We start from the raw sequence: 19,453 nt of genomic DNA on the forward strand, positions 1-19,453 counted from the left end.
GGACATGTGAGTGCAGGCAGCAGCAGACAGGCAGCGAGAGCCAGGTAGCTACAGCATGTACACAACAGCAACAAGTCACTACCTGTACGTGCAGCACTGACATCTACTCCGGGCACTCACACAGCCCGGGAACGGTTACCCCAGAGCCGCTTAGACAAGCCAGCAGCAGCCAGTCAGTGTTCTTGAGTTACTAGAACTGCCTGCAGCTCCGTCTAGGCCCAGATTTGTACACTTGCCCATAAATACTGCATAGGCAACTGCACACGAAAGCGTGCAAGTTCCATGTTCTATGCATCCGAAGAAGTGGGCTGTAGCCCACAAAAGCTTATGCTCTAATAAATTTGTTAGTCTCTAAGGTGCCACAAGTCCTCCTGTTCTTTTTACATTCTAAGCAGGGTCCCTGCCCAGGCACACCGCAGTGACTTTGATCATGGCACTAGCAGCGAATTAGGCACAAACCAAACCTAAATCGAGCGAGCACCTGCCTTCTATAAAAGAGCCACCAACACTGTAACATGCACCAGAAACTGCATTTCAACCCACCCCCAGGTACAGGCATCTGAATACAGGTCACCAGCTAAAAGAACTCTGGCCTGGTCTGCTTCCAATCACCCTGATCTCCTCCCGTCAGAGCTAGTCACTGTCTACAAAGGGAGAACTGGGTGTGAAATTTGGTTTGATGCAGGGTTTTTGGCACCAGCCGAAGTGGTTATATTTGTTGGTATGAATTTGGGCAAGAACTGACTACATCTGGCAGAGGCCCCCCCAACCCCCCATAGCGAGCAGCCCAGCAGCAAGACACAGAGGAGTGGATGGGAAGGTCCAAAATGTGCCGAGGTGTCACCAAAATGGATTCCAGCATCTAATTTAGGCTGGAGGTCTTTTGGGACAGGGATCATGTCTCCTCCTCCACCTGCGCAGAGCCTGGCTCAAGGGGCTTCCAGTCCCGACAGCGACCAGTGGGTGTTGGTGTCCCCATTAAACATGGTGAGAAGAGTTCCTTTCCAGGCTCAGTTCTGGGATCAGCCCATGAACCAGCCCCGCTGCTGGTGGTCAGTGCCACGGGAGGAGCCCCAGCACCTAGAGCAATAAAGCCACTGCTGACCGCGAGCATGGGGTCGACGGTTACCAAAAAGGGGGAGAGATTGGTGTAACCCTCCAGGAAGTGGGGACTGGGGGCAGGTCCAGCCTCTGCTGGGTCAGATGGGGATGAGAGAAGCCCCAGGAGTGCTGATGGGCCCATCCCTCCTGACCTTGGAGCCATCTCAGTTGCTAGGAAAGCAGGGAGCCCAACAGGGCAGAGGAGATTCGACAGCACAGGCCTACAGAACAGCAGGGGTTTATTATTACGCGTGTCCCAGGGAAGCAACAGTACAAAGAGTCTCCATTGGCAGAGCACCCAGCTCCGCTCTTAGGTGCCAAACTTCTTCTGTTGGACAGGTGGGGGCAGCTGTGTCTTGATGTCCATCAGGGGCCGCTCCACCACCACCAGGGAGCCCTCCTCCAGCAGGTCCACAAACAGCAGGGGCTGCAGGGCAGGAAGAGGGCGACAAGATTAAAGCTCTTCTCGGAACAGCATAAGCAGCTCTGACAAGTGCATCCAGGAGCCGCTGCAGTAACATGAATCAACTCTCCAGCAGCCTTGCCAGACCAGTTCCTAGCCACAGGGTCCAGGAACACGAGCAGTCGTCAACCTAAGATCCTCTGAAACCCTGCAATTCCCTACACCAGGCAGCCCCATAACCTCAAATCAAGTCCTCTCAACCTACTGCTGTATAAGGTCAATGGGGTGGGCACATACTGCTCCGTAGTGACCAGCCTCCAGCAAGGCAGCTCTGGCTTGGTTCAAGAGGTCTGTGCGACCCAGCAGGCAGAAGGGACGTGCTTCATAGAAATGCACACCCAGCAGCTGGTAAGCGAGCCTGGGAGATCCCAGAGGTCTGTCCTGCTGGGAAGGAGCTGAAAGAGAAGCAATACCACCCCCCTAACCCTCCCAAGCATGAGAGATTTCAGGTCAGAAACACCGGGTCACAAGTGCTGTCTCAGGCCCTCTCAGCAGGACTCCGAGCCTCTCCCGGAGGCACCCAGGCAGGCCGAAGAAATGGCCTGGATCAGCTGCACGTGGGGGTGGCTGCTCAGAGTTAAGCCACAAGCTTGTCAGAACATCTAACAGACGCAGCTCCAACGCAGCACCAGACCCTGGGGCAGTTGAGCATCTGCCCCTACTGCCCAAGACCCTGCAGGAGGGAGGGAGGGAGGGTTACACCCAACTCCCATGGCTGGCAGCACGTTTCAAGCCTTTGTTTTATACGAAGCACCAGAGAGCATGTGTGCACGTGCGATGTCCCATCAGCATCACGTCACCTGTGAGAACTGACTGACCCTGGGGAGAGTTCAGGGGCTAGACAGGCGCAGTCCTCCTCCAACAGATCCCAGACCTCCCTCCACTGACTGACAGGGAACGGGTGTATCCAGCCTGCTCCAGCCTCCATGTGTCAGCCAGCTGGAGCAGCCGTGACTCCCACCTCAAAACCCATGGGCATCGAGTTCAGCTCTCCGGCACCACCCTGGTGTTTCCAGAGCCATCCAGCTAGCAGGGCACCCAGGGGCTGATCTTGCTATCCTGGAATCTCAGCTCTGGCTTTAGTCCCCAGGGAGTAAACATCCCACTAGGGAAGAGCTGCACCGCAGCACCTCCCAACACAAGGAAAAGCTCTCCTGGCTCCCGTACCCGGCTGCAGGGGTGAGCTGTGGGCCCAGCAGGCAGCCGCCCATCCCTCCCCAGAGGCGGCCCTCACATTAGCACACTCACCTGGTACTTTTTGCAGATCTTGAAGGCGTGAGCATGGCCCCGCCTGGCCTTCTCTGAGAGTTGCTTCAAGCTAGTCTGATTCATCAGCGGGGTTGCATCGTCGGGGAGAGGCTGGGGAGAAAGCCCACAGTGTGTGTCTCAGCACACTCCACAAAGCCCCCCATCCCTTTGTTTGGTCCACTCCTCCCGCTGCTCCCACCCAACAAAGGATCCTCTCTGGGGGGGGGGGGGGAGGGTTGCTTTGGTGGGACAGGCCAAGCACACAGGCACAGCCATTCTATCGAGATCAAAGCCCCTTGGGGAGCTGTCCGTTGGCACAGGCTATGCTAAAGACAGGCTGCAAACAGGGAGAACTCCCCATCCTGCACGTGACAGGACAAGCCCCTGTATTGTGCGGTTGCATACTCAGCGCATTACTCCCCAACCTGCTGCTGCCCCTCCCAAACCAACTGGCACACTAACATCCCGGGCTAAGGCACCAGGCCCATGTGACAGCCCCATGCCTGCCAGGGGTGCGACCTGCCACCCTAAGGCCAAGCACCACCAGCGGCTACAAGAGCCAGGTCAGAAGGTATCAGGAAAGCCCATTGGGGGGGAGGAGGGGGGAAAGAGACACACTCCACATACTCCCCTGCAGCGCTCCCCTTCCCAGACTCAGCCATTGCTAACAAGGCAGCTTGTGCAAGTCACAGGAGCTGCCGCGCAGCTGAACGCCCATGGGGATGCCCATCGCCTTGCGCTCCAGGGAACGTCCCTTGATCAGACACCCAGTGGGGCAAGGCCCTAACTGGCAGAACAGCTTTCCCTGCTCGCCCCACCTTGTACCACAAACTGCTTCACAGAAGTGACCCAGGGCCAGGGCTCACCAGTGACTTGTCGAGGATGCAGAACATGTGTGTGTCATGGAGGAGGATGTGCGCTGGCTGCTTGGGGTTAAAGGCGATATGGGTGATGGGCATGTCCCGCTCCAGCCAACCCTTATGCAGCCCGTGCTGCTGCACCTTCCTGCTCCACGTGGTGTATTCTCTGTCGGGGATGCTGAACTCAAACACCTGCAGAGCACAGGGGAGGGGCGGGAAGAAACAGGATTACAGCCCCAGACACAGACGGACATACCCCTGGCCAAGTCCCTCCTCCACCCTTCCCCTGAAGGCCAGATGAGCAGTCAGGAACCGCCGGGCTGCTCCACCACCCCACAGCCCGGGCTGACCTGACCCAGCCTCCCCTCTAGGACTGAGGCAACTGGTGGCCTGTCCCGGCCAGTCCAGCCCCAAACCACTCAGCTGGCAGCAAGAAGGATGGTGCCCACAATGGGAAGAGTTCCCTGTCACGGGGTTGACATCAGACATTGCCAACTTCACACCTGGACTGTGGCTGGTAAATACCAACGTCCCTAAACTGGAACTCCAGCGACTGCAACAGTGACCCACAAACCAGTCTAAGGGGTGCATTCATTCCTGAGAGCCTGGACCCAAGGAACCAACTCTGAGGGCAGGCACGGCGCCCTGGCGGGATGGAGTCCGTATTGCCCAAGCACGGGCAGTTAACGGGAAGCGGAGCAGCAGGTGAGCCTGGGAAGCCTGTGCAGGAGATGAGACCCAGGGGACAGCTCCTACCTGCTGGTCCGAGTGGGTGATGACGAGGTTATTGGTCACGGGGTGAATGGCTAGGGCAGTCACCGCGCAGTTGTACGCAGGCACCGTGCAGTGGGGCTGAGAAGAGAAGACAGGGTGAGATACGGACGTCCGCGGGACCGAAATGCCAGGCTCGCAGTGTCCAAACAGTCCAAGCTGCAATGGACACCAGATCGCAGCAGACACTCCCAGGATTCTGCCCTCTGGAAGGCAGTGATGGAGCTAGAGCGCCCCGAAGAGCCCATGCACCAAGTCGGCTGGTCTCCCGGCTATGGCCAACCCCCAGAACACATGCAGGTTCACCCTCCCACCACAGGAGGCACCCTTCACACCGCTCTCACCTTGAAGTGTCTCAGGCTGTAGATGTTGATCTCCCAGTCCCCACCAGCGGCAGCCAGCCAGTCCCCGTCCGCACTCGCTGCCAGCAGGTACACAGCCTCGGCGCTTCCTGCAGGAGAGTCAGAGCGGCCACACTGCTCAGCACCAGTCGTTTCCTCTCTAGCCCCATGGAGGTGCAGGGCACCCCAAATCCAGCCCCGGCCCAAAGCCATAGGGGATCGCTGTCCCCCACCAGGCTCTTCCTAGGGGTGCATAAACCTAGTCATAGTGACCTCGGCAGAGGTCACATCAGGGCACTGGGGGCAGATTGGTGAGCAAACCCGGCAGAGTCCGAGGGAGGGTGGACGAGACACGCTCCATTTCAGGAGTGAGGGGGAACAGCTCCAGGGTACTCTGGGCATCTCAAATGGGGGGTAGGCGTTCATAGGCTGCCCCAGGGAAAAAATGCCCCCCCACCAGCAAAGCCCCAGGGAAGGCAGTGGGGCTGGAATGGCTCAGCCCAGGGCTAGCCTCCCCTACTGCCCCAGGCACAGGTTTGGGGAGAGCTGGGGATCCTTTGAAATTTGCTCCCACCTGCAGCCACCCAGGAGCTGCAGGGAGCGCATACCTGAGTTTGGGCGGAGGGTCTGCAGGTGCCCGCAGCCCCCTGGCTCCAGGAGCTTGAGGACATGAACGGCACCCTGATCGGAGGCCACGAACAGACTGGTGGAGTCAGCGGAGCACAGGAGCTGGTGGGCTGAGCACAGCAGCTTGGGCACCTTGGAGACCTTGGAGAGGGCAGGAGAGCGGAGTCAGCGCTCACTTCCTACATGCAGATGGCAAGGCACACCCACTGCTCAGGGCTCCATGGCCCTCCAACTGGCTACAAGGGGGCACTGGACCGAGGTCCTTCCCTTCCCATCGCGGTCTCCCCTCCCCCACTCCATCACACAACTCGCAATCCCACAGAACCCATTCTAATGCCGCCCCATCATTGTGACATCAGCAACGGTCAGTCAGGGCAGCCCCCGACAGCAGGGCCTGTACTCACCCTCTTGACACTGACGCTGCCGTTCTCCAAGTGCACTCTGTGCAGATGAAGCCTGGAGGCCGTGGAATAGGCGATCCAGCTGCCACACAGCGAGATGCAGCTGCAACAGATGTGCTCCGGGCCCTGGGAACCACACAGAGTGCTGAGGCTGGGTTGGCCAGCAGCCACCCTCTGTATTAGCCTCAAAGGTACCTGCACCCCACACGCAGACGGGTGCCCTCATTTAACGGTTGGGAACAGCTGCCAGCAGAACTGCACTGCGGAGGTCAGAGGGGCTCTCCCCATGGGAAGGAGTCCCAGAACAGCCATGCTTTCCCGCACACATCCTGGGGAGTGTGGGGTGCATCTGCCCTTCGCTGTGGGACTGTCACATGCTGGGCCCCTCTGGGACCAGGACTCTCAGTAACCAGACAAATCAGCTGCAGCTCGTCCCAGCAAGAGGGCGGAGGCAGGGCTGGCCAGAGAGCGAGAGCTGCCCGTGGGATGGCAGGGCCTGCCTTCCCCACCACCCGGTCTCCCCTTGCTGTCAGAGCCCGATGCTCTGTGCAGAGCGTTCCAGCCCCCAACCTGCCCCCTGCGGCAGCCGGGGCAACCCACTCGGCGCCCTCTAGCTCCCGTACCCAGAGGGGCTCGACAGCAGACACGGCCACGAGGGAGCGCAGTGCAGCGGGACTCAGAGAACGGGCCGGTAGCACAGTGCTCCTGCCTCACAGCATCTGCCAGCGACTCGGAAGTGCCCTGGGCCAGGGAGGCCACAGACCGGGCAAGGCTCGCTCAGTGGCCAAGCCGCACTGTTACTCTCTCTGACTCTCCTGTAACTCTCACGCCACCCCAGGCGCAGCACATGTGAAAACTTATAGCTGGGGACAGCTGGGGCCTAGGCCAGGCCCAGCCACCAGGGCAATGGGGAGGTGGCACCCCCTCTGGAGAAGTTGCTCAACCTTACCTTGCTCTTCAGCTGCAGCAAGTGCTCAGGGGCACGGGAAACTGGCAGGATATCACCATCCTTCCCTGGGAGAAGAACCAAGAGCACTTAGTGCCAACACTGCTTGAGGAGCTCAGCACAACTCAGGTCACTACCGAACCCTCCACGGCACAGACGGGGAGAGACTTGCTGATGATCCGTCCTGGCCGGCATCCAGCACCTCCCACAAGACGGGAACCGTAGCAGGAGGGGGGAGCTTTGCCCATAGAGGTGCCCACCCCATGGCTCAGCTCTGCCACACTGAACTCTACTGAACCATTCCCGGCACTTGTGCCAACCCTCCGTGACACACACTGGCACACCAGGGATTTGGCGTGTCACGTGACATTGAGTACAGTGGTTTTATGTGGGCAGCACATGATTTCTGCTTGCCATGTGCAAGCAAGAGAGGGGAGTGGCACCAGCCCTCCAGCCTGTGCCCAGAGTGGGGAACGCTTCCTAGTGTCAATTATCAGGATGCTACCTAGGCCCCTGCATGTGGCTGAAACAGCTGATTAACAGGCAAGAGGTTACGCTGAAGCCAATCCATTCAGGCCCCTCCCAGGCTCTAGGAGTCTCAGTGGGGCCAAGACAGGGGCTCTTTGACCCTCCAGTCACAAAACTACATCTCGACTTCCTAGGCCAAGAGCATTCTCTTTTTGGAACCTTCTTCAGGCTGGACTCAGCTGCTGGAAACTGACACACTCGAGAGACACCGGCAGCGGTGGGCACTTCCTGCAGGCCATGCCGGCAAGGCACAGCCATCGTTGCCCTCTCTGCCAAGGCTGACAAAAGGGGGCCGGTTAGAGACCGCAGGGGAGGAGGGGGTTGGTGACGTTGACACTCGCCCCTAGGAATTGCACTGGACTCGTTTCATTGATTTGCTAGAAATTCCCTTTCGGGCACTTCACTCTGCCAGATCCCAAGGACAGATTTGGTTTTCAATCAGCGCTTGGGAGCCCTCATGTGGTCTTACCTGCGGAATTGGTGGCTCCGAGTCTCCAGAGCTCCAGGTGTTGGGGGAACTGGAAGAGGAGGAGCCCGGCCTTCTTAGCGCACGAGACGAGGCGTCGCTGCAACCAACCAACAGTCAGACAGTTACGAGGTCCCCAGGTAACAGGGCAGGGCGAGGCAAGCCAGGCCAGCGGCCGGACAGCCCAGCATGCACAGCTCCTATTTGTGGGTGCAGAACCCCCCAGGGTGATGGGCACCCACAGGATCGTTGCATGGCACGTGGGAAGCCGGCCAGGCACCTCTTGTGCTCCAGACTGTCACTCAGCACGTTCTGATGCCCGTTCTCCCCAGCAGGTCAGCAAGTGGCACGGGCCACCCCCAGCAATGGGACTCCCCAGCCAGCACAGCACCCCACTGGAACCGGGAAGGGTGAAGAGGGACCAGGCTGACAGTCTGAGCAACCCCAAGAGCAGGAGTGACCCAGGTCTGCATTTCTGGGGACCTTAAAGCAAACGGGAGTCAGTGGCTCCGACAAGGGACTTGGTGAGCAGGGGTACCGAGGCAGAGCTCACGGGGCGCGGCACTCACATGGGGGAAGGTGAATTTCCGGAGGGCAGCATCATAGCCCTTTCCATGCACCTTCTCCATGAGCGGGCGGATCACCAGCTGGGCATCCAGGCCTGAAAGAGGAGGAGACAACCAGGTGGCTAAACTGTGCTGAGCCAAGCCCAGAAGCGATCAGAGCCCCCCTTCTAGGCTGGTGCAGCTTCCGCACCCCGTACCTCCAGAGATGAGTGCTGTCGCGCTGTGTGCCACGGCCCGCACGTCATGGGTGTGATGCTGGAACGGCTTCGTCCGCACCCACTTGCTCTCAGCACTGCCCCACTTCACCGGCAGCAGCTGGAACTGGTACACCGCCCCCTCCGAAGTGCCCACCACGATGCTGTCTTCCTCCTGGGGGGGGAACCAAACAGCCATAGCTCGCCGTGCCCACAGTGAAGGGCTGGGAAGTGCCAAGGGAAGGGAAGGGAAGTGAACCCCCATCGCACTAGGTACTGGACAGAGCCCAACAGCTCCCAAGAGCGTGGGAGATGGGCGAGCTCCCAGCCAGTGCAGCGTCCACCCCAGCAGCCTGCAGTGCCCTTTAACCAGGTGGGGATGGCTCCTGGCCAAGCTGCTCTGGGTCAGCCAGTGTCACAGAAGATGCTGCAGATAAGGGGTGAGATCCCAGATTACGAACGTCCCTGCGCAGAGCCCACGTGGTCACCACCCCTCTGCCCAGCCTACGCACGGGCCTCCCAGGAGCTGCCAGGCCCTCCCTACCTCAGACACAGCGAGACACAGCACAGCCGAGCTGCTGACTGGGTGGGTCTCCAGGAGGGTTCCTTTCTCCGAGTCCCAGAACTGCACCTTGCCCACCGAATCGGAGCTGACGATGGTGCCGCTGGACAGGAACGCCACGCTCCACACCACGCACTCGCGGCTGTACAGCCCCTGCAGGCGCCGGTCCACCAGGATCCGCTGGATGGCATGGCCTGGGAAACGGAAAACCTCGGATAGCAGCGGAGAGGGGGGCTGGGGCCATGGGGAGCTAACAGCTCAGGGTGGGGGCAGGGTGCGTGAGCTGGGCCCCTCGTTAACATGACAGATATGCCAGGCTCCAAGCCTCTCTCCTCCATGGCGATCAGGAATGCCCGGTACATGGACCAGCAACCCCACCTGGCCTGGAGTCCGCAGGGCACAGCTGGCTCTGTCTGGTGCAGCTGAACTCTGCTGGGGGAAGGGAGTCAGCAGCCGGGCCGCAGGAATGGGAGGGCGAGCACACGGCCCACGTGGACATCCCACCAGCACATCCGGCACTCAGGGGCACCTGGACGCTAACACTCCCCACCGTGCCTCTGCTGGGCGCTCCTAGTCACCTGATTTGACGTCGAAGACTCGGAGAAGGTCGATGGAGCCAACAGCAATGCGGGTCCCAGAGGGATGCCAGGAGAGGGACATGACACGCCCTGGAGAATTACACAGCAGGGAAGGAGACCTCACATGAGCCAACCCAGAGCAATGCCCCTCACCCCCACCCTTCAGTGCAAGCCTGCACTCAGCAATTGCCTGGCAGTGCCACGGGGCAGAATCCCCAGCCTGGGGTGGCAGAAATAGAAGGTGCTGTGCCTTCCCAATAGGGGCGAGGGTACAGGGCTGGGACAGGCTAAGCTAGAGGACCGTTCGGAAGCAGGGCCAGCTGGATCCATGGGAGGCTGACACGTTTCTCTCAGAGAGGTGTGCACCAGCCTCCCCGTCACCACACCCACACCCTGGACTCCTGAGTGACCACATTGTCCCTTTTAACTGCCCTCCGCCCACAAGACCCCATCCATGGCCACGTGACTAGGGAAGAGGGCAGACTGTGACTCCCGCTGCACAGTGTGGGGCCTCTGGAGGGCTCCCTGGTGGCAGTGGGTCCCACCTGAAGCAGATTCAACTCATCTTAGTTGCTTCTTCGGAATGGAGAACACAAGTCCCACGGCTGACCCAGGGCAGGCGGGGCAGGCTTTAGAGAGAGCTGCGGAGGACCAGGCTTGGGGCATTTAAAGGGAGCGGGAAGTAGATTCTGTAGCCTCCCCTTCATCACTCCCCCCAACCACAGCTTTCCCCATCAGCCTCTGCCATGCTCTGTCCCCATCGAATCTACCTTTCTGCCGGTCCAGGCTCCTCTCAAACTGGATTTTATCAGGCAAGACTTGGAAAAGCTTCACTGACCCGTCCTCACAGCCAACCTATGGAGGGCAGGCGAGCGAGGAGACAACACAAGAGAGAGATGATTAAAGCCCTTATTTGGCTCACGTCCCACCTGTCTGCTGCCAAGGGCAGGTAGTGACGGGCTCCCCAACTGCCTGAACATGGAAGCTCAGAAGCAAAGTCAGTTCAGCTCCCAGCACAGTAGAGTGCTTGGCACAGCGACCTAGCAAGGCCAGGACGGTGCCGCACTGCCAGCCCGGCCTGCCCCACTGTTTGGTGAGGAGTATTGCTTAGCACACAGAACTCCTCTACCTCCATCTCCACAAGGGGAAGAGATTGTACCACAACTCGGCTTCCTGCTGGTCAGAGATTTACATTCAGCCCCTTCTGCGCTCTGGAAGGGCCCGGGGCTGGGCAGCCCGGACTCTGTGCTGAAGTAGTTCTGAGAACAAATTGCCCTTGGGCCTCGTGGGCACAGCTCACCACCACTCAACTATTATGTCACCCACCCGGCTCTCTATGCCCACCCCCAGCCCCCGCCCAGATGCACTGCTCACAGCCCATCAGCGGGGGGGGGAGCGGAGCCCCACAGTCCCTACCCCACACTGCCATCTGTGGTAGTGGGAAGGGGCTCTGCACACCCACCCACGACAGGGGGAAGAAGATTCTGCAGTCCCCACTCCATCACTCCCCGGAACCAACATGTATGATTCTCATTCTCATTCTCCCCCTCCCCTAATCTCAGCACTGTCTGTGGCTTGCACCAAGCAGTCCCACAGACCCGGTCCATCATGCCTTGTGAGGCTGGACAGCAGTGTAGCACTGAAGACAATCCGAGTATGCACCTGGGTTTCAGAACACCAGGGAGCTTGCTAGTTGGGAGCAGCAGCAAGGGAGGCAGACCTCATCTGCCCCATAGGCCAGCAGGAGCCAGAAGTGACATCCTGGCCCAATGGCAGAACCACGCTACAGAGCTGGCAGGCTTCCCCGGGATCTTCCAGCCAGAGGTACTCACTGCTAGCTGAGTGCCACTGGGATCAGCCGCCATGCTCCAGATGGGGCCCCCAAAGCCATCCAGGGAGTACTTGACTCGCAGCTTCTCTAAATCATACTCGCTGATGTCGCCGCCCAGGCCTGCTCCGAAGAGCCGATCCCCAGCTGTCCAGCACAGCGCCTCTGTGGATCTCGTCTCATGGCCTGGGATACCCTGAAAAGATGCCCAGATGAATCCCACCATCCTGCTTCCCCTGGCAGCGACCCGGGCTCAGACAGCCCAGGACAACGTCTCATTTTGTGTCCCCCATCCTCTGCTCCTATGGAATTCCCCTACCTCAATCCCCAGTGGGAGGGCCAGGGCTGAGAACGCCCCCAGTCAGTGCTCCCTCTACACCAGCTAGTAGAGGTTAGTCACTCCCAGGCAGCCAGTACAGCTGTACCCTTCCCTCTAGCGCAGCCGGCTGGGACGGGCCCCAAGCCCCTCCACTAGCCCCCAACCCGTGGCCAGATCAGCGAAGCCACTGGGCCCCGGGCAAGCAGGTTGGGCTGAACCAGCCCCGGAACACTGTCCGGAGCCGCTCCCAGGCCCCCCCTCGGGCACATTTCTGACTCCTCCATCACCCCAGGGCTTTGGGGGTCAGGAATGTTCCATTCCCATCCCTGTATGAAATCTCGCCAATGGGGGGTTGCTTGGTTAGCTGGAGAGACCCCCCGTGCCATAGTGAGCGAGAAGCTGAAGCCCAACAAAGCCACTGACACTCACCGCTGTGTGCTACACACGAGGCAAGGGTGACAGCTGCCCGCTCAGGGTGCCCCGGGGCCCAGACTGCGGCTGGGGCAGGTGAAATCCCAGAGCTGCGGGGGGCCGGTGTCCTGCTCGGGGGGGTGGGGGGGGCTAGGACCTTCTCCCGGCCCCACGCACGCCCCAGTGGGCGCTCAGGCTCCAGCCAGGGCTCCCCCCACCCCCGGTTCTCTCCCCAAGGCACAGGCTGGATTCGGGCCGGGATGGCAGCTCTGGGGGGGGGCTGCCCATGGGTTTACCGGAGGCGGGACCCCCACCCCGGCTCCGGGCGGCCCGTTACCTTTTCCTGGAAGTAGTTCGCAGCGAAGTTGTAGACCTCGAGGGCGCCGTCCGTGCGGGCCAGGGCGAGGCGGGCGGAGCGGGGGCTGTGAGCCACGCAGCGGATCCCCGCGGGCACGTAGGCGAAGAACCGCACCCGGTGCACCTGGAACTCCCCCATCCCGCCCCGGCTCCCGGCTCCCGCACCCAGGCCGGCCTGAGCCGACCCTGCGCCCCGGGGAGGCCCCGCGCAGGCGGCGGGGGAAGGAGAGGTTCTCCCGGCTCGCTCCGCCTCCTCCAGCTCCTCCCCACGTGCGCGCCCTGCAACCCGGAACCGGAAGCGAGGGGAAGGGTCCGGCCGGGCGGAAGTGCGCAGCGGCGGGAGGTTCGGTTGTTGCCGGGTGACCAGGCGGCCCCTGCTCCCTCGCCAGGGCCTGCTGCGTCGACGGCCCCTCCTGCAGGTCGGGACGAGGGACCCCGGGGCGAGGGGTGATGGTGGGGGCCCGGCGGGGGGAGGGGCGGTGGTACAGGGATGTTGGGGGGGGGAGAGGATGTGAAGGGGGGCTGGGGAAATGGTGGGGGAGGGGTAAGTGAAGGGGCTCTGGGGAAGGATGAGGAGGAAAGGGCTGGGGGAGGGGTAAGTGAAGGGGTTCTGGGGAAGGATGAGGAGGGGAGGGGCTGTGGGAAGGTGGTGGGGGAGGGGTAAGTGAAGGGGCTCTGGGGAAGGATGAGGAGGAAAGGGCTGGGGGAAGGGTAAGTGAAGGGGTTCTGGGGAAGGATGAGGAGGGGAGGGGCTGTGGGAAGGTGGTGGGGGAGGGGTAAGTGAAGGGGCTCTGGGGAAGGATGAGGAGGGGAGGGGCTGTGGGAAGGTGGTGGGGGAGGGGTAAGTGAAGGGGTTCTGGGGAAGGATGAGGAGGGGAGGGGCTGTGGGAAGGTGGTGGGGGAGGGGTAAGTGAAGGGGCTCTGGGGAAGGATGAGGAGGGGAGGGGCTGTGGGAAGGTGGTGGGGGAGGGGTAAGTGAAGGGGTTCTGGGGAAGGATGAGGAGGGGAGGGCTGGGGGAGGGGCTCTGGGAAGGTGGTGGGGGAGGGGCTATCAAAGGGGCTCTGGGGAAGGATGAGGAGGGGAGGGGCTGTGGGAAGGTGGTGGGGGAGGGGTAAGTGAAGGGGTTCTGGGGAAGGATGAGGAGGGGAAGGCTGGGGGAGGGGCTCTGGGAAGGTGGTGGGGGAGGGGCTAGCGAAGGGGCTCCGGTGAGGGAGGGTGGTGAGGGAAGGGCTAGAGAAGCTGGGGTAGGGGCAGGGGGCTGGGCCAGGCTGCAGGAAGGAGAGCAGAGGCATGAGGGTACAGCTGGGTAGAACCTCACTGGGGTGTGGCATGAAGAGAAACTGTGCAGCCTATGGCCACCATTCCCAGGCTGAGGTCTGAAGCCCTCCCTTATTCTGTGTCACACTGAGCCTGGGTATGGCTCAGGACAGCAGCCTGTAGGCTGTAGAGCGCCTTGGACCCAATCACAGTATTGATTGAGTTTTATGGGGCACATCCATTTTTGTACTGTCCCCACGGGAAGTATCATTTCCCCACACTGCCTTAGTTTCATTGCAGAGACGGTTGGCTCCTGATTAGAATGTCTGTACTGGAGGATTAAATAGGAGGCGGGTCATGAGAGGGTTTGGGAGTCTGATGTTTCATGTGCAATTGCAAACAGGGAGTGTTTCTATGCAGGAGTTTCAAGTCTGGCTGTAGCAAATGCCAACAAGAGGCAGAGGAAAGGAGGATTATTAGTAACGGAACTCCCTTTCCTGGGAATAAGAATATTCTGTGAAAGTAAGTTACATTTTAGAGAGTAAAGATTTCCACTAATCGAGTCAAACAGCTACTTGTTCCACCAAAGAGGTGGCTGTGTTGCAGTGGCCTGTGTTGTGATTCCACTGTGTATATAATTAAAATTTGTAATGCAAGTGGAATGATTCAGGATGGAAAATGCTATAAGATAGATCTGTTTAATTTTTTAATAATCATTTTAAAATAGCCCCTTCCTACACAACTCTGATGCAAGCACACCTGGAATGTTCCATTCAGTTTTGAGCACCAAATTGTCCAAAAGATATTAACAAATTGGAGGGAATTCAGATCAGAAAAACAAGTGGCTGGAGCGATTAATTTATGAGGAAAGAATATAAGAACTAACTTGGCTATGTGACAATAAAGGTGGGGGACATACATCTTCCCGTATCTAAAGAGTGTAAACACCAAGGGGGGATAGAAGTTACTTTCCTATGCAGAGGTGGATGTACGTAGGAGGAATAGGATGAAATTAAGCAAGGGGGACTTCAGGTTGACTGGAAGGAAAGAGCTAGTGACAGTGAGATGTATATGGCCATGGAAGACTCCCAAGGAAGGGGCAGAAATCTTGTCATTTGGGAAACTTTAAATTAGCTCAGAGAAAGCCCTAGAAAACGTCCTGCATGGAGTACTCCTGCTGCGGCCCTTGGGAGATGGACTCGGTGGGAGCAAAAGGAGCTTTTCCAGTTTTAAATTGCAAGAGTCTATGTTATTGTTATGAGTTTATCCTAATATATCCATCTCCAAGAAATGATTAATTAGCCTCTGTAGAGATTAATACTTAGAAGTCTGAGATATTAGTGAAAATTCCTTTCCCTGCAAACTCCCATGGACCCAGCTTTCACTGCTGAATAGTCTGGGGGAGTTCACATCACACACTTCAGGCTGCCTGAATTACAGACAATAAGATAGTTTAATTCTAGCTTTACAGGAGAATGTTCGCAGTCTGGGCTGGTTGGCAGTGGGACCTGGGCTGGTTGAGCTCTGCTTCAGGGGTGTTGGGATCCAGGTCCCACCATGCTAACTATAATGAAGTAAAAGACAGGAGTCAAACAGCCAAGGAAACTACACAGTCTTGCTGATCCATAAGGTATTTGGAGGATGCCTCTTCTAAGCACTTTGCTGACATGACATCCACCATCTAAGCAAACTGGCTTTGAGACGGTGTGGTGCTGTGTAAAAGGGAGGCCTGGTGGAGCCACACATTAGTCACTCATCTGCCTGTGTTCAAATCCCATCTGTTGTTTCCAATGAAAATGATCTTGGAACATCCCATCTGGTAGTCCAGCCTCTTCCGTTGTTTGTTACAATCAAACAAACATCTTGTGGCTTGGAGTGTAATCTCAAGGGTCAGGTATGTGCCAGCCACTTGCTACCCTTGCAGTCAGGTCATTATGCCATGTTCTTGGTGATTCTCCCTGCTTCTGGGAGACTCCCTCTGGCTGTTTTGGGGAGCACAACATTGAGTCGCTTCTATTGTGCATATCCCATCACCCATTGTCCGGAACATTATCCGAGTTTGGCAGTAGGTGGCAGTAAAATACAAAATAATCGCTGCTCAACCCATCACTCCCCCTTGTGAATCAATGGGGAGCTCCCATCTGAAGGGCTGCTTAGGGCTCAAAGGGAGCCCTTGGGGGCTGTGCCATAAGTGGTTCAAACAATGAGACTTGGCAGTGAGGAGAGAGTGGACTCCTCCCCTCCCCAGGTACGGCTAGGTGGTCACTTCTCGCCTAGTGGCCCAGGAGGTTCAGACCAGGTGCCTGGTCCCTCAGCCCCATTTGCTGATGAATCTGTGTCTCCTTCGATTTGCAGAGGAGAAGTGGAGCATGGTGCAGATTGTGATTTCCAGGTGAGTGTGGCATGACTCCTTCCTGTGCTAGTGTGAGGAAGTGAGGAGTTGTCAGTTTCTGAGCTAGCTTGTGTCCCACTGGGGTCTGAACACGCTTCAGCAAGGCCCTTGGTCAGTGTCTAAACCCGGATATTGCACAGAAACCAGAGAGCTAGTGGATCTGGCTTGCCACATTTTTCTGTAGTGTAGCCTCTGTGTGGATATCCCCCTCCTGGCCCTTCGACCCTTAGGACATTGTAACCCCCAGCCCTTTGCTTTCAGTGATGGGGCTGATGGCCTGGCAGAGTGGGTGCTGATGGAGCTGCAGGGAGAGATTGAGGCTCGCTACAGCACCGGACTGGCTGGAAACCTCCTGGGAGACCTGCATTACACCAGAGAGGTGAGGGAGCTTTCCTTACCTTCCTTACAGGCTTGGGAGAGCAGCTGTAGGGAGTCCTCTGCCACGGCAGCTCCCACGAAGGCTGCACCTGGTTCTGATGTCCATCTTCTTGTGGAAGGGGTAAGGAGGCTGTAGTGAAAGGAAGGGAGCCTGGTCCCTGCAGGGCTCTGACCCTGTGCCTGTTATCTCTTCTTTCCCAAGGGGGTCCCTGTGCTCATCGTGGGCCATCACATTCTTTATGGGAAGGTAGTGCGCCTGGAGAAGCCCTTCGCCGTCCTCACCAAACGTGGTGCCAGTGAGCACGGCTGTGACCGCAGCCCCACAGGGGCAGCTGCCCACTACCTGGTGACAGCTCTGATCAAGACAAAGCTCCTCTTCAAAACCCGCCCCAAGCCCATCATCACCAACGTGCCCAAGAAAGTATGAAAGAGCCCCGGCCTCATACCAGAGAGCGTCCTGCCCCCTGGACACGAGCCCAGCTTCTGTCCCGAGGGCGGGGGGCTGGCCCCATGGGGGCAAACTCAGCTCTCTTCCCAAGAGGCGCTGGCCCCATGGGGGCAAACTCAGCTCCCTTTCCAAGGGGGGCTGGGCCCATGGGGGCAAACTCAGCTCCCTTTCCAAGGGGGGCTGGGCCCATGGGGGCAAACTCAGCTCCCTTCCCTAGAGCATCCGGACTCCTGGGCATAAGCCCATCTCCCATCCCAAGAGGGGTTGAACTCCAAAACATGAGCCAGGCTCTCCTGCCAAGGCCTGGTGGCCTCTTGGGTACAACTCCAGCTACTGTGCCCGGTGGGGCCATGTCCTTGGGCCAGAACTGTGCTCCTAGCACAAGGGGGACCCGACCACCAGACACAAGTCAAGCTCCCTTCCCCAGGGCAGGTGGCCTCTTGGGCATTAGCCCGACTCCCATCCCAAGGGGCACTGGAGGCCTGGGCCCAAACCCAGCTATCTTCCCCAGGGCAGGTGGGCTCCTGGGTGCTAGCCCAGCTCCCACCTTGCTGGGAACTGGAGCCATGGGCCCAAGCCCAGCTCCCCTACCAAGGGCAGGTGGCCTCCTGGGCCCAAGCCCAGTTCACACCCCAAGGACAGGTGGCCTCCTTGGCACTAACCCAACTTCCACCCCCAGGAGCACTGGCACTGTGGGCCAGAACCCAGCTACTCTTCCAAGAGCAGGTGGGCCCCTGGGCCCCAACCCCGCTCCCATCCCTAAAGCAGGTGGCCTCCTAGGCACTAGTCCGGCTCCCATCTCAAGGGGCACCGGAGCCCTGGGCCCCAGGCCAGGTCCCATCCCGACAGCGACCGGAGCCCTGGGCCCCAGGCCAGGTCCCGTCCCGACAGCGACCGGAGCCCTGGGCCCCAGGCCAGGTCCCGTCCCGACAGCGACCGGAGCCCTGGGCCCCAGGCCAGGTCCCGTCCCGACAGCGACCGGAGCCCTGGGCCCCAGGCAAGGTCCCGTCCCGACAGTGACTGGAGCCCTGGGCCCCAGGCCAGGTCCCGTTCCTAGGGCAGGTGGCCTCCTGGGCCCCAGCCCAGCTCCCATTACAAGGACAGGTGGCCTCCTGGGCCCTAGTCCGGCTCCCATCTCAAGGGGCACTGGAGCCCTGGGCCCAAGCCCAGCTTCAATCCCCAGGCCAGGTGGTCTTCTGGGTCCGAATGCAGCTCCCATCTCAGTGGGAACTGGGAGCCTGGGCCCAAGCCCAGCTCCCATTGTGAGGGCAGGTGGCCTCCTAGGCCCGAGCCCGGCCCCCATGCTGAGGGGGACTGGAGCCCTGGGGCCGGGCCTGGCTCCCATGCCAAGGGGGACTGGAGGCCTGGGCCTGGCTCCCATGCCGAGGGGGACTGGCCTCTTCACCACTAGACCAGCTGACCCCCTATCTATGAATCCATTCCCCTTTCCAAGGGAAGGAGGACCCTCAAGTGCAACCCCAGCTACCATTGCAGGGGGTGGCTCACCCTTGGGCATGAATCTGGCTCCCAGCCCAAGGGCTGGTGGCCTCCTAGGCATGAGCCCAGCTCCAGTTCCAAGAACTGGCTCCCTGGGCATGAACACAGCTCCCATCACACAGGGGCCTGTCATGCTGGATGCTAGACCTACTGGTCCCCTGGGTCAATCTCCCTTCCCCAGGGCAGCTGGTCCCCAGAGTGTGAACCGGACTCCCTTCCCCAGGGTGGGTGAGCCCCAGAGCATGAACCCAGTCCCCTTCTCCAAAGCAGCTGCCCCCCTGGGGCCAAACCCAATTCCCTGCCCCAGGCCACCTGGCCCCCTGGGGCCAAACCCAACTCCCTGCCCCAGGCCAGCTGGCCCCATGGCTGCGAACCCAGCTGTCCTCTTTCCTAATGGGACTTTGCCATCTCCCATTAACAACACAGCCAGGCTGCGGTGGTGCTGATTCTCTCCTGACCCCCTACCCTGGGCTCTCAGAGAGAAGATCAAGAGTGCAGCCATACTCCTGCCACCTGCCTTGCCAACAAATTGGGGCCTAGCACAGTCTCAGCTTTTCCTAGAGCCTTGCTGGGTTCCGGACTCCAAGGGTTTGGAGGCCAGCAGCCTCTCATCCTCCTTGATGTGGTGGAGCACTGTGTTTCTGTGACGCACTCCTCAGAGAATGCAGATCTCAGGCCCAGCGATTCCAGCCCTACCACCTTGCCTGCACAGCAGGGAATCCAGGTGCTCCCATCTCCTCGGTCTGGCACTAGTGCTCAGAACTGAAACAATGGGTGTAACCCCGACCACCCAGCTGCTGGTGGAGACAGCAGGTGGCATCACCTTTCCTGCTCAGCCAAGAGCCAACTGACTTTTTGTGCTGGTTTTGTGTTCCTTCTTCCTGCCCCTTGAATAAAAGTGACAGGAGAGTCA

The 19,453-nt window shown here is 59.4% G+C and overlaps 3 protein-coding genes across 4 annotated transcripts; 2 read left to right on the forward strand and 1 right to left on the reverse strand.

The window, feature by feature from the left end:
- Positions 1-1,323: 1,323 nt before the first annotated feature.
- On the reverse strand, positions 1,324-12,723 carry UTP4 (UTP4 small subunit processome component). The gene is made up of 16 exons (XM_054048921.1): positions 12,548-12,723; positions 11,485-11,676; positions 10,423-10,507; positions 9,653-9,742; positions 9,057-9,268; positions 8,516-8,687; positions 8,322-8,413; positions 7,756-7,852; positions 6,762-6,826; positions 5,816-5,938; positions 5,393-5,552; positions 4,788-4,894; positions 4,429-4,524; positions 3,679-3,864; positions 2,813-2,923; positions 1,324-1,528 (listed from the first exon to the last, which is right to left on the reverse strand). Exons 1-16 carry the CDS (start codon positions 12,704-12,706, stop codon positions 1,412-1,414), a joined length of 2,064 nt encoding a protein of 687 aa, XP_053904896.1. The 5' UTR covers positions 12,707-12,723; the 3' UTR covers positions 1,324-1,411.
- A 128-nt stretch (positions 12,724-12,851) lies between these two features.
- On the forward strand, positions 12,852-17,022 carry CHTF8 (chromosome transmission fidelity factor 8). 2 transcript variants are annotated; one of them, XM_054048930.1, is made up of 5 exons: positions 12,852-12,986; positions 14,246-14,347; positions 16,181-16,217; positions 16,479-16,596; positions 16,798-17,022. In XM_054048930.1, exons 3-5 carry the CDS (start codon positions 16,195-16,197, stop codon positions 17,020-17,022), a joined length of 366 nt encoding a protein of 121 aa, XP_053904905.1. In that variant the 5' UTR covers positions 12,852-12,986; positions 14,246-14,347; positions 16,181-16,194. The 2 variants fall into 2 exon arrangements, with proteins under 2 accessions (XP_053904905.1, XP_053904904.1); XM_054048929.1 differs by lacking the exon at positions 14,246-14,347 and having other exon boundaries at positions 12,906-12,986.
- DERPC (DERPC proline and glycine rich nuclear protein) lies at positions 17,019-19,453 on the forward strand. Its single transcript, XM_054048926.1, has one exon. It carries the CDS (start codon positions 17,019-17,021, stop codon positions 18,984-18,986), a length of 1,968 nt encoding a protein of 655 aa, XP_053904901.1. The 3' UTR covers positions 18,987-19,453.

The sequence above is a fragment of the Malaclemys terrapin genome, chromosome 14, assembly GCF_027887155.1.
Source record: "Malaclemys terrapin pileata isolate rMalTer1 chromosome 14, rMalTer1.hap1, whole genome shotgun sequence".
In the NCBI taxonomy this organism is placed as follows: Eukaryota; Metazoa; Chordata; order Testudines; family Emydidae; genus Malaclemys; species Malaclemys terrapin.

What these genes read in the sequence shown, in the direction of transcription:
- UTP4 (XM_054048921.1), bottom strand. Translation starts at nt 12,706, where the DNA reads ATGGGGGAGTTCCAGGTGCACCGGGTGCGGTTCTTCGCCTACGTGCCC. An exon ending in TGTGTCTCGCTGTGTCTGAG is followed by an intron (nt 8,688 to 9,056) that starts GTAGGGAGGGCC and finishes TTCCCCCCCCAG; the next exon opens with GAGGAAGACAGCATCGTGGT. An exon ending in ACAGCCTGAGACACTTCAAG is followed by an intron (nt 4,525 to 4,787) that starts GTGAGAGCGGTG and finishes TTCTCTTCTCAG; the next exon opens with CCCCACTGCACGGTGCCTGC.
- DERPC (XM_054048926.1), top strand. Translation starts at nt 17,019, where the DNA reads ATGAAAGAGCCCCGGCCTCATACCAGAGAGCGTCCTGCCCCCTGGACA.
- CHTF8 (XM_054048930.1), top strand. Translation starts at nt 16,195, where the DNA reads ATGGTGCAGATTGTGATTTCCAG. An exon ending in GTGCAGATTGTGATTTCCAG is followed by an intron (nt 16,218 to 16,478) that starts GTGAGTGTGGCA and finishes CTTTGCTTTCAG; the next exon opens with TGATGGGGCTGATGGCCTGG. An exon ending in ACCTGCATTACACCAGAGAG is followed by an intron (nt 16,597 to 16,797) that starts GTGAGGGAGCTT and finishes TTCTTTCCCAAG; the next exon opens with GGGGTCCCTGTGCTCATCGT.